Source organism: Mustela lutreola, chromosome 1 (genome assembly GCF_030435805.1).
Source record: "Mustela lutreola isolate mMusLut2 chromosome 1, mMusLut2.pri, whole genome shotgun sequence".
Lineage (NCBI taxonomy): Eukaryota > Metazoa > Chordata > Mammalia > Carnivora > Mustelidae > Mustela > Mustela lutreola.
Window position 1 is genome coordinate 194,570,963 of NC_081290.1, and position 13,690 is coordinate 194,584,652.

Consider the following 13,690-nt stretch of genomic DNA (forward strand, 5'->3'; position numbering starts at 1 on the left):
TATCCAAATTGGCAATGAAGAAGTCAAACTCTCTCTATTCGCAGATGACATGATTCTTTATATGGAAAACCCAAAAGACTCCACCCCCAAACTACTAGAACTCATACAGCAATTCAGCAATGTGGCAGGGTACAAAGTCAATGTACAGAAATCAGTGGCTTTCTTATACACTAACAATGAAAATACAGAAAGGGAAATTAGAGAATCTATTCCATTTACTATAGCATCAAGAACTATAAGATACCTGAGAATAAACCTAACAAAAGAGGTAAAGGATCTGTACTTGAGGAACTCCAGAACACTCATGAAAGAAATTGAAGAAGACACAAAAAGATGGAAGATCATTCCATGCTCTTGGATCGGAAGAATAAACATTGTTAAAATGTCTATACTGCCTAGAGCAATCTATACTTTTAATGCCATTCCGATCAAAATTCCACCGGTATTCTTCAAAGAGCTGGAGCAAATAATCCAAAAATTTGTATGGAATCAGAAGAAACCCCAAATCGCTAAGGAAATGTTGAAAAACAAAAATAAAGCTGGGGGCATCACGTTACCTGATTTCAAGCTTTATTACAAAGCTGTGATCACCAAGACAGCATGGTACTGGCATAAAAACAGACACATACATGTTGTCGTTTCCTGACTTGTTTATTTTAGCCATTCTGACTGGTGTGAGGTGATATCTCATTGTGGTTTTGATTTGTATTTCCCTGATGCCGAGTGATATGGAGCACTTTTTCATGTGTCTGTTGGCCATCTGGATGTCTTCTTTGCAGAAATCATGCTTAGCGAAATAAGTCAAGCAGAGAAAGGCAACTATCATATGATCTCCCTGATATGAGGAAGTGGTGATGCAACTTAAGAAGTGGGTAGGAGAAGAATAAATGAAACAAGATGGGATTGGGAGGGAGACAAACCATAAGTGACTCTTAATCTCACAAAACAAATTGAGGGTTGCTGGGGGGGAGGGGGTTTGGGAGAAGGGGGTGGGATTATGGACATTGGGGAGGGTATGTGCTTTGATGAGTGCTGTGAAGTGTGTAAACCTGGTGATTCACAGACCTGTACCCCTGGGGATAAAAATATATGTTATAAAAAATAAAAAATTAAAAAAAAAAAAAACAAACACATAGACCAGGAGAATAAATCCAGTCCCAGTCCCTGTTATCATATCATAGGCCAGAATAGAAAACAGATAATTTAACTGTTTTTATTTTTAATTTATTTAAACTTTTATAAAATTTCTTTTAATTTCTAGTTTAGTCATTTGCTTGTGTTGTGAAATATAACTTATCTAGATAAAAGCTCATAAGCATAAATGTACAGTTAAAGTTCATTATAAAGCAAACACTTAATGTCACCACCACACAAATTAAGAAATTAAATGTAGCTCACAATCTTGAAGCCCTCACATATCCCTTCCTTGAAGTCAGTTCTCTCCCATTCAACTATCATGACTTCTACTGTAATTCTGATTTCTTATTAATTTTGAAGTTACTACTAAACAATTGCTAAACTTTGTCTTTTTAGAATGTATATTTGTGGGATCATGTGCTACTACTTAATTTCTAGTTTCTATTATTTAAAATTGTGTTTTACATTATAACTACATCATAGTTATAAATTCATTCTTTATATTGATGTGTATTATTACATTGCAAAGCATATTCTTGGTAGACATTTGTGTGTTCAAATTTTAGCTATGGCAAAAATTCTGCCTTGAATATGCATACATTATTTTGATCCACATGTGCATGGGTTTCTACAAAGAAATTTCTGTCTTATGAGGGAAATATCTCTCACCTTATACAAAAATAATTAACTATTTTCTAAAGTGGTTCTATAAATTTATAGTCCCTTCAACAATGTGAAAGTTCTAGTAATTGATGATTTTGATATTTAAGCAAATTTTATTGCAATATAAATTTTCATTTCCCTATTTCTTCAAGAGATGGAGTAGATATTTTTGTTATTGTCCATTGACTATTTGTATTTTCCTTTGGTGAAGACTGGTCAAGTCATTTGCCTGCTTTCATATTGAATTGCTTGTTTTTAAAATATGCATACTAAAAATAAAAAAATAATAAAATAAAATATACACTATTGGAGTTCTTTACATATTGTGATATGAGTCATTATTAGTAATATGTACTATAAATAACACCTCTGATTTTCACTTTTTCTTTTTGATTTTCATTTTCATTCTTTTAATGTTGTTCTTAGTTTGAAAGCAACCAAAATTATCAATGTTTACTTTATTGTTACTAGTTTCTGTATCAGGGTCAGAAAAACTTTTCTCAGTTTAATTTACAAAGCTGTATTGCTTGTTTTACAGATTAGAATTTAGAAAATCCTGGAATTGATTTTGTAAAAGGTATGTGGCAAGAGATTAAATGTATCTTTTACTTATTGACTGAGTTGTCCAAGCATCATTTATTGAAAAAAAAATTTCTCCATGATCTTCCATATCAGCTTTGACTTAAAGTCAATTATCCGTATATTCAGGGAAAATGTTTTTATGTTTTCTCTTCTATTCCATTTCTCTGTTAGTCTAACCTAACATCAACACATTGTTTTAGCTGCTATAAGGAAAAATAATAAATAGACATTTGTAAACATGTTTAGCCTTAAGAGTTACTAAAAATTAATATCTAAAAATAGTTGGTTGTCAATTGCTTATGATAAAAACTGCAACTTTTAAATATGTTATTACATAATGCTGGTAAAATTGGCCCTCATAAGCACGGCTGCCAACAAAGTAAGTAATTTGCCAATAGTCTTAAAAAAACAATATTCATTGGGATGCCTGGGTGGCTCAGTTGGTTAAGCAGCTGCCTTCGGCTCCGGTCATGATCCCAGCGTCCTGGGATCGAGTCCCACATCTGGCTCCTGCTCGGCAGGGAGCCTGCTTCTCCCTCTGCCTCTGCCTGCCATTTCTGTCTGCCTGTGCTCGCTCTCGCTCTCGCTCTCTGACAAATAAATAAAATCTTTAAAAATAAAACAATATTCATTAATTCTTATGGCATTTCTATTTAGGTCAGCTTATTATTTTTCTAACGATTTTATCTATTTAACCAGAGAGAGAGAGAGAGCAAATGAGTAGAGGTATGAGCAGAAGGAGAATGAGGCAGAGAATCCCAGGCACACTCCACACTGAGGAGCCTGACATGGGGCTCGACCCCATGACCCTGCGACCATGTTCTGAGCTGAAGCCAAGAGTCATTCACTTAACGTCCTGAGCCACCCCAGCATCCTATAGGTTAGCTTGTTTTTAATAAGATCTCAAATATGGATAACTGTATGAGCTAAGAGGTTTATCACAGTGTACTTTATATATTATCTACCTACCTGCTTAATTTATTTTGGGAAATATAAGGAAACCTGTTAATTTAAAAATTGAAATTAAAAGGGAGACATGCAAAACTACATATGTGGTATGATTGTATGTAGTTCAAAATATACCATAACCATGTGGTTCAGTGATTGGTAAGAAAACACCATACTGTTAACATTGGTAATGGTAAGGCAGAGGAACTGTGGTATATTTTCTTGCTTTATTGGATATTTACCAAAAAACATATAAAGTTGCAATGCTACTTTTATGATGAGTATATGTCATTATGAAACAATGAGGTAAATAATGGAAGAGGGTACGAGGAAGGAGAGAAATTACTCTAATTATTCCCTTTGCTCATTCATGCTCTGTAAGTCTGAGTATTGGGCCACTGGGGATATGTCTCAAAAGAAACTCTCCAGGTTGAAAACATAAATCATGAATTTCAGGGTCAGACTACACAGCAGGGCTGAGTGTAGAATCTATGTGTCTTAGGTTTTAGAGCAGAGAGTGCAAAACCTTGCCTCTGTGTGTGGCATCCTACAACAAAATAGGGTTTTAGCCTTACGAACACATTCTTCTTGCCTAGAAACTAGAAAAATCCCTCTACCATGTTAAATGTGTTTTTCATTAGCTGGTATGTGTTTAAAACTTTGCCTGCTTCTCTTTAACTTTTGTTCTGCTTATACGATTCTTGTCTCTCTTTCTGTCCTGTTTCCACTCTGTATTTGTCCTGCTCATTTCCCCTCCTCAACCAACCGAAGAAGGAGAATCCTGGAACTTAAGAAAATTCTTAGATGTGGCTGAGTTCAGAGACCCATAGTAAGTCTGCCCTCAGAAAGAAATGAAGGGGTGAAGTCAGATTAAAGTGTGTTTGTGTGGCAGGAAAGTGGTTTGTAGGAGTAGGTGGTGAAATTGAAGGGGATGGATTCTTTGTGAATCTATTTTGCAGAAGGTACAAAAATTGGAAATTATACCTACTCTTGACATCTTATCAATATCAATCCACTTTTCTTATCAATAAGAGAATTTCCTATAACAGGGGCATATTTTCATTCCTTCATTGAAGATGAAGGCATAAAAGGCAGATTTCAGTGAATGTGGTGATAATGAAACACAAAATTTATAAAAAGCTAATAATACTAAGTTTTAGAAGTTCCAGTTGGAGGAAAACATGTTGTCTACCTTCCTTTGCAGGAGAATTAATTTCTTCATTCATTTCCCCAAGAGATGAGCCTATAAATTCTGCTTGAAAATCTTCTGTGATGGAAATTTAGTCCTTTTCCAAATGACTTTATGATTATGCAACATGTGGTCTTAGAAAATCTTTTTTTTTTTTCGACTGATGTTACATTCTTTCTTGAAAATAAGTTTGGATGGAGATGAGTCATTGAGCGCGGACAGCAGGGGAGGACTGAGAAATATTTCAAAAGTGAATCTAAGGTAATTTGTGAAATTTACAATATTTCCTGGGGCAGACCTTTGTGAATTCAGTTGTTGATCTAGAAACAGAAAGTTTCAGATTAAAGGGAGAGTTTATGCACTTCTAGTCAACAAAGAGATCTTTTAATTCTCCCGGTATTATTTACCTAATACTCTCTTGTGGATCTAATGAAAATAACATTTTTCTAACCTGAGTGTCTTTCTCTCCTTTTTCTCAAGGAAAGACTTATTTTTTTATAGAGGAATTTTAGGTTTCCAGCACAAGTGAACAGAAAACAGAGATTTCCCATATACTGCAGTCACTGGCATATGTACAGCCTGCCCCATTATCAAACATTCCCCACCAGGTAGTACTTTGTTAAATGATGAACCTGTATCAACACATTATAATTTTTCAAAGTCCATAGTTTATATAAGGGCCCACCTTCAGTGTTGTACATTCTATGGATTTGGAAAATATAGAATGACATATGTCCACCATTTTAGTATCACACAGAGTGTTTTTACTGCCCTAAAAATCCGTACCCTTCTTATTAATCCTACCCTGGCCCTCAAACCCGGGCAACCACTAGTTTCTTTACTGTCTCCAGAATGTCATAAAGTTGGAATTACACAGTATGTAGCCTTTTCAGATTGGCTTCCTTCATTTAGTAATATGCACTTAAGTTTCCCCCGTATCTTTGCATGGCTTGACAGCTCATTTCTTTCTAGTGGTGAATAATATTCCACTTCTGAATGTACCATAGTTTATCAACTCATGCCCCTACTGAAGGAGGTCTTAGTTGTTTCCAAGTTTTGACAATTATGACTAAAGCTTCTATAAATACCCATGTGTAGGGTTTTGTGTAGATGTAAGTTTTCAACTCCTTTGAGTAAATACCAAGGAGCATGACTGCTGGATTGTATGGTAAGATTATGTTTAGTTTTGTGAAAAACCCTCGAACTGTCTTCCAAAGCAGCTGTACCATTTTACATGCCCACCAGAAATGAGTGAGAGATCCCACTGCTTCACAGTCTCACCAGTATCTGGTGTTGCCAGTGTTCTGGATTCTGGCTGATTCTATTAAGTTTGTAGCAATATTTCATTATTGTTTTAATTTGCATTTCCCTGGTGGACATATGATGTAAAACATCTTTTCATATGCTTATTTGACATCTGTACATCTTCTTTGGTAAGGTGTCTATTAAGGACTTTGGCCCAATTTTTAATTGGGTTGTTTGTTTTCTTATTATTGAGTTTTAAGATTTTGTACAATTCGGATAATGGTCCACTATCAGATATATCTTTAGTAAAATATTTTCTCCCAGTCTGTGGCTTGTCCTCTCATTCTCTTGACTGTCTTTTGCAAAGCAGAATTTTTGAAAATTATGATGAAGTTCATCTTATCAACTTTTTCCTTAATGGATGGTGCTTTTGGTGCTATATCTAAAAGGTCATTGCCATATCCAAGGTCTTCTGGATTTTCTTCTATGTTATCTTCTAGGAATCTTATATATACTTTTGTATTTCACATTTATCTCTGTGATTCATTTGTGAAGGGTGTAAAGTTTGTGTCTAGATTTATTTGTTTGCCTATGGATGCCCTGTTGTTTCAGATACATTTGTTAAGAAGACCATATTTTCTCCATTGTATTGCCTTTGCTCCTTGTTCAAAAATCAGTTGACCATGTTTATGCTTTGTCTGCTTTTTCAAATCTCACAGATCTTTTTCAAATCCATTTCTAATTATATCTCCATCACATTTGCTTTTGTCATTACCATACTATCACCCATACTATCACAGTCTTACATGCATAAGGTTGGTTGTTCAACTAATATCGAACATTTACTACAAAGTGTCAAGCACTGAGGTAACCATTTCATGTTCATTATCTCATTCAATCCTCACAAAGACCTTATGAGGCAGACAGTATTATGACCCATTACTCTTTTGCAAGGTATGAGGCCCAGAGATATTAAATAAATTGTTTATGGCCCCAGTATTAGTGAAAGGCAGAGATAGGGTCAGGTTTATAACCAATTTTATGTACCTCTTGAGTAAGATTTTACAAGAAGAATACTTCATTTTATTCATCTTTATATTTCTAGCAAGTTGATAAAAAAATGAATGTTTTTGAGCTTGAATCACTTGTTATGTCTTAAACTTAATATTTAAACTGCATTTGGGGCTGCAAAAGAGTCTTTTTGTCTTCCTGTCTATCTTTGCTGGGATTATAATCTTTTCAAACACTTTGAGCAGGACAAGCTTTATATAGGGGTACATGGCTCTATAGATTGATTTCAAGAATGGTCTGCTGAGCTCTTATTTTCTCTATTTCCTTATTCTTGCTAGAAATTCTACTTATTGAGATTTTTGTCCATGAGACTTTATCCTTGTTAAAATGGAGATAATGCAGGAGATAGTAACAGATCAGCAATTTATAAGCTGGTATGAATATATTTATCAGATGATTTCCTATGAACAAATATTGATCACAGAGGGAAATCAGTTATATCCAATGACAAATATGGAAGGCTAACATAAAATTGGATACAAATGAACAGAAAGAGATATTGTCCTTCTGAAAATATAATCAAGGGGTTTTTTTAGGTTTATCTGCTGACATTAATAAAGCTAATGATATTAATGTTATTGAAATTTAGATTTGTGAGTTCTATAGTAAATAAATAAAGTCTAGCTTCAGAAAGATACATTTCTAGTGAGTGGATAGCTTATAAATATGAATGGTCTAGTTTTCTTCTTGAATATAAACACTTGAGAATGGAAAGAGTATTGTTGAAGGTAAAAATAAGTGGGGCCTATTTACCACCAACTGATTACAACTTGGCTGATAATTAAAATAAGACGGCTACCTGATGACAAATTTTCCTTGGAGAAATGCATCAGTTTGTGTGATGATAAATCAGATTGGGAGAAACTATTATAAAATTGATAATAAGAGTTGATTCCTGCAAGAGGTTTGCCAACTATAAAGATATATTACTCTGTGATTTAATTTAACACATGAAAAAACAGGCTGGAAGTGACACATGACTTAGCTTCAGGGCCAGATTAGTGTTGGTCTCCTTTTCCTTTTTTGGATCCCTGTTGCTTGTAGCCCTTGCCTCGGAAATAATTCTACTCAGAAGGTACTTTCACAGTCATTTGTGATCTGTCACAACTATTGCTTTACTTCTCCAGGATGCCCCGCTGTGCGAACATGCGGAACTACACTTCTGTGACAGAGTTCACCCTATTGGGAATTCCCAATACTGAAGGGTTGGAGAACATGCTTTTTGTCTTATTTTTGGCCTTCTATCTCTTCACCTTGCTGGGAAATCTGCTCATCTTCCTCACTATTCTGGTCTCCTCCACCCTGCACAGCCCCATGTATTTCTTCCTGGGAAACCTGTCTGTGTTTGACATCTTTTTCCCTTCTGTGAGTTCCCCCAAAATGATGCTCTATCTCATGGGGCAAAGCCGGACCATCTCTTACCAGGGCTGTGCCTGCCAACTCTTCTTCTACCACTTCCTGGGGGGCACTGAGTGTTTCCTGTACACTGTGATGGCCTATGACCGTTTCGTGGCTATTTGTCACCCTTTGCGATACACCATCATCATGAATCCTAGGGTGTGCACTGGCTTGACGTTGGGCACTTGGCTGGGTGGCTGTCTACATGGAAGTATCCTCACATTTCTGGTCTTCAGGCTACCCTACTGTGGCCCCAATGAGGTGGACAATTTCTTCTGTGATATCCCGGTGGTGCTGCCCCTGGCCTGTGCAGACACCTCTCTAGCTCAGATGGTGAGTTTCACTAACGTGGATGTTGTGACTCTTACATGTTTTTTCCTTATCCTTACTTCCTATGGTCACATCGTCCTTTCCATATTGAAAATCAGCACCTCTGAAGGCCGGCGCCGAGCTTTTTCAACCTGCAGCGCCCACCTGATTTCAATCTTCTTGTTCTACGGCCCGGTGATGCTCATCTATCTCAGGCCTGCGTCCAGCCCCTGGCTAGATTCTGTTATTCAGGTGTTGAATAATATTGTCACTCCTTCTCTCAACCCTTTGATTTATACCTTAAGAAACAAGGATGTGAAATTGGCTTTGAGAAAAGTATTCACTCAAATGGCCCACATTTCGGGGGCATGAGGTATAGGGGTAATTCCTCTCCGAAATTCTTTGTGAAGTTGCTTCTCATCCACTACTCTTAGAATGGGATTGTGGCCAAATAGTGAACTGGGCAAAGTTACTACCAGTTCCTTAGGAGTCCTGACAGTCACGTGGTAGGGGTCCCTGGAGCCACTGAATTAATCCTACATGGAAACTTTCCAGATTAACCCAGCCTTATCTCTTTTTAATTTGCCAAAACAATGTACTTTTTCTGCCTCACACAGGCTGTACTTGTTGGAACTCTGGTTTGATCAATTACCACAAATCTTCAAGTTTCTAGAAGCCATGGCCTATCTTCCTTCCTTCCTTCCCTCCCTCTTTTTCCCATCCTTCCTTCTTACGCCTTACTCTATTCTGTTATGGTCTGTCTCTGGTCATTCAACAAAGCTAGGTTTCATGGTTGACATGCTATAAAATTTAAAAGCAGGATCGCACAGTTTGGTAAATTTAGGTTTAAACTTAATTTATAACTTTGGCTTTAATGATATGCTCCCATTAGACAAAAATTCCATTTGGAGCTTTATTCCTTTGGCCCTCAGAGATGTCTGGCATTGAAATTTACTCATTCTGTCTCAAGTGAGAAGCTGACCATTAATCTATTCTTATAAGATAAAAGAGTGGATTCCTGTAAATTTTAGAGGAGAGGTTTTTGAGCCAGAATTCTCTATACACTATAGATATTTTTTGTTTCTTGAAAATATATCTGTAATTAATTGAAATTGAGCCATTAACAATATTTACTATTTATTTTTATATCTTTCAACACCTAAATTTTAACATTTCATCAAATGAATTTCAGGCCAATTACCTATCTATTCAGTCATCCATTCAAACATCAAGAAAAGTAAGCTACCATTGAAAAATCTTACCATGTGTATGATGGTGTTCTAAGCGCTTTCCATGTATTGACTAAGTTAACTCACAAAATCTTAAGAGGTAAATACTGTGATATCTTTCTTTTAAAGATGAAGAAACCTATCTTCATCAGATAAGTATTGACACAAAGAAGTGAAGTCAGAGAAGTATTGTCACAAAGGAGTCTGAATCTGGAACTAAACCTTCACTGCCTTATAAGAAGCAGTGAAAAATCATAAATTCTGTATAATCAAACTAACCCTTATATCTTGCTTTTTATATATCATTTACAGTTCCAATATTTTGCACATTAACATGTAATATTTTGCACATATTAACTAATGTAATCTGAGCAGCATCTCTATTAGGTGGATACATTTACTCTCCTCAATTATATGTGAGAAAATGGAGGCACAAGGACATTAAGTAACTGCAGGAGAGACAAATAGTGAGGCATTGGACATAATGAGGAAAGCGCTCTGGGTGATATAAGTAGAGATAAACAATGATGGAAAAATAAGAACCTCAACTCCTTTCCACCCCATTGTAATATCCATTCAGTTGGTCATGGCCTGGCTAACTTAAAACTGTGTATCTGACTAGTGTCAGATGGGATCAGAACAGAGCATCCACTAAATTACTTATGCAAAGTGTAAAAGGGAAGAAGTATTTGTGGGAGCGACATCTACCTGTCTATAATGTAAATCAAGTATTTATATAAAACTAGCTGATTTACTCTAACAGTTGCTAATATCTCTACTTTATTAGTCAAGGGCCACCTTATTTACTTTATTTGAATGTTCCTGAATCCATGGCACTATCTGTGTATTGTATCCATTTGTATTATAGTACAACAAATTACTCAGATACTAAGCAGTTTGAAACAAAATCATTTATGGTCTCATAAAGTTCCTGAGGGTCACGGATCCTGGAGTAACTTAGTGTGTGGTCTTGACTTGGGATCTCTCATGAGGTTGTAGGCACACTGTTGGGTAGGGCTGCACTCATCTGAAGGCACAACTGGGGCTGAAGGACATGCTTCCAAGATGGCTCATTACATGGCTGTTGGGAGAAGGCCACTGTCTCTCACTCAGTACCTGGGCATCTTCTATATATAGTCATCTACATGTCTTCGCGACATGGCAACTGGCTTCTACCAAAGTGGCTGATCCAAGAGAAAGTCTGAACAGGAAGCTGCAAAGCTTTTTATGAAAAACTTTCCCAAATCATGTACAAGATTCCTGCTTTTATTTTCTTCCTGTTAGAAGTAAGTCAGTACATTTAGCCCACCTCCCATGGGAAATTAGGCTCTACTTTTTGAAGCAAATGTCAAAAAAAAGTGCTCCCTCACAGTTATATGTCTAACTTACATAAAATTTTTTTTCTAATTGTAATTCTTCATTTGGGATTATTTCATTTGCTAAAGACATACCCTGCCATACATATTTCTTTACGTGGTTTTCTTGATTTAGAATGTCCATTATAATTCTTTCTGCCTTTATGAGAACCACATAAATGTTGGGTTCTTGTTCATCCTCAAACATTTCTGTGATACTTTCTCCAAACCTCCCATTCTACAATGATCCATTTCTTCTACCAGCAGATAGTTCTTATTGCTTTAATTGTTCACTTATCAGTAAGAAATCCAAATTATAAGAGTTCTTAGATCATCATCATTTTGGTAGTTACATGATTCATAAGTTACTATTTAATATTTCAATTAGTGACTAGTCCAGAATACAATTAAGTCAGAAGGACGGCCATCAGGGTAACATCAAATATTTATTGGCAGTTTACTATTTATATATTGATATAGTGCTATCCAAAGAGGATGGAGTAGTACGCTAGATAGATAGAATCTCTGTCCTTACAGAGGACAAAACATATTGGGCAAGACAGACTTGGAACAAACAATACATGATTGGAATAAAGGCTTTGAATAAAAAAAAAGAAAAGACTGTGAAGACTCAAGTATAGGTGAAAGTACAAGGACCAAGGAAGAAAGAAAGATAGAAAATTCAGCAAAAAAGGAAACCTATAGCATTTGTCTAGAGACTAGGGATATTAACTATATTGCTATATATTATTTAGTTTCTGTTTCTGTAATGCCACATTTGACGAACTTGAACACTATCAGTCCTCCCAGCTGGCACTGTGAAATAAACTGAAATGGTGCCCTTCCAATGAAAGGAATGGCCCTTTATAAAATGAAATATGATGAATATTGTTCAAAATATTTTAAAAATGCCTTATACACCAAGTTGAGTAGTTACTTGGTGTTCCTGTTTTTCAGGAAAAAGAAGGCTTTCCATTTGACAGGGAACCTCACTGAAATAAACATTATTTTAAAAAGGAAAAGAAACAATTTTAATGAATGGCCTACTTCCTCAAATAGTCTACAATTTTTCTGAGATAAAAATTTGTACCTAATATCTCTCCATCTCTCTATTTCACCTCACATAGTTCTCTTGCAGAGTATGTCCTTTCTGCGATCTGTTCTAAACCTGAGAAATTCTATCTGTATTCAAACCCATGAAAGAGCTAGCAACTACTGTCTCTGAATCAGAGTCTAGAAAACCATTTTCCCTTACCTTTGGGAAAATTCAGCTCACTTAAAACTATGGAAGGAATAGGTGTCTCTGAATGGCTGGACTAGAGACTCCTTTCATTTTTTGACACCTCAGTCATAGTCTTTTTTTAAAAATTTATTTATTTTCAGCATAACAGTATTCATTGTTTTTGCACCACACCCAGTGCTCCATGCAATCCGTGCCCTCTCTAATACTCACCACCTGGTTCCCCCAACCTCCCACCCCCACGCCCTTTCAAAACCCTCAGATTGTTTTACAGAGTCCATAGTCTTTCATGGTTCACTTCCCCTTCCAGTTTCCCTCAACACCCTTCTCCTCTCAAACTCCCCTTGTCCTCCATGCTATTTGTTATGCTCCACAAATAAGTGAAACTATATGATAATTGGCTCTCTCTGCTTGACTTATTTCACTCAGCATAATCTCTTCCAGTCCCGTCCATGTTGCTACAAAAGTTGGGTATTCATCCTTTCTGATGGAGGCATGATACTCCATAGTGTATATGGACCACATCTTCTTTATCCATTCGTCTGTTGAAGGGCATCTTGGTTCTTTCCACAGTGTGGCGACCGTGGCCATTGCTGCTATAAACCTTAGGGTACAGATGGCCCTTCTTTTCACTACATCTGTATCTTTCGGGTAAATACCCAGCAGTGCAATTGCAGGGTCATAGGGAAGCTCTATTTTTAATTTCTTGAGGAATCTCCACACTCTTCTCCAAAGTGGCTGCACCAACTTGCATTCCCACCAACAGTGTAAGAGGGTTCTCCTTTCTCCACATCCCCTCCAACACATGTTGTTTCCTGCCTTGCTAATTTTGGCCATTCTAACTGGTGTAAGGTGTATCTTAATGTGGCTTTAATTTGAATCTCCCTGATGGCTAGTGATGATGAACATTTTTTCATGTGTCTGATAGACATTTAGTCTTTTATATGCCCTCGGTATAGTCACACAGTGTGAGATGTGTTAAGTCAGTTCACTGTCACCCAAAAGTTTTCACAAATTCATCTTATACTCTCATTGATCCCCCATCCCCTGGGCTGCCTACAGTTTGATCCATTTCTTTTGCAATTGCCAACCTGGGGTGTAATCTACTTATTGATGGGGGGGCAACACTCTTGATTTCCCTCCCAAGTCCAGAAACAATTGAGATGAAGACAAAGGTGTTTGAATACATAAAAATAGCAACTTGATTGCTGATAATTAAGTTATACAGTTACTAAATTAAGAAATATGACTTAGGGTACTTAGGTGGCTGAGTTGGTTAAGCATCTCCCTTTGGTCATGAACCTGGGTTCCTGGGATCGAGCCC

General features: G+C 36.5%; 1 protein-coding gene across 1 annotated transcript; it reads left to right on the forward strand.

Moving 5' to 3' along the window:
* The first annotated feature begins 7,981 nt into the window (after positions 1 to 7,981).
* Positions 7,982 to 8,914, forward strand: LOC131829621 (olfactory receptor 10D3-like). Its single transcript, XM_059171615.1, has one exon. It carries the CDS (start codon positions 7,982 to 7,984, stop codon positions 8,912 to 8,914), a length of 933 nt encoding a protein of 310 aa, XP_059027598.1.
* Positions 8,915 to 13,690: the final 4,776 nt, after the last annotated feature.

What these genes read in the sequence shown, in the direction of transcription:
- LOC131829621 (XM_059171615.1), top strand. Translation starts at nt 7,982, where the DNA reads ATGCGGAACTACACTTCTGTGACAGAGTTCACCCTATTGGGAATTCCC.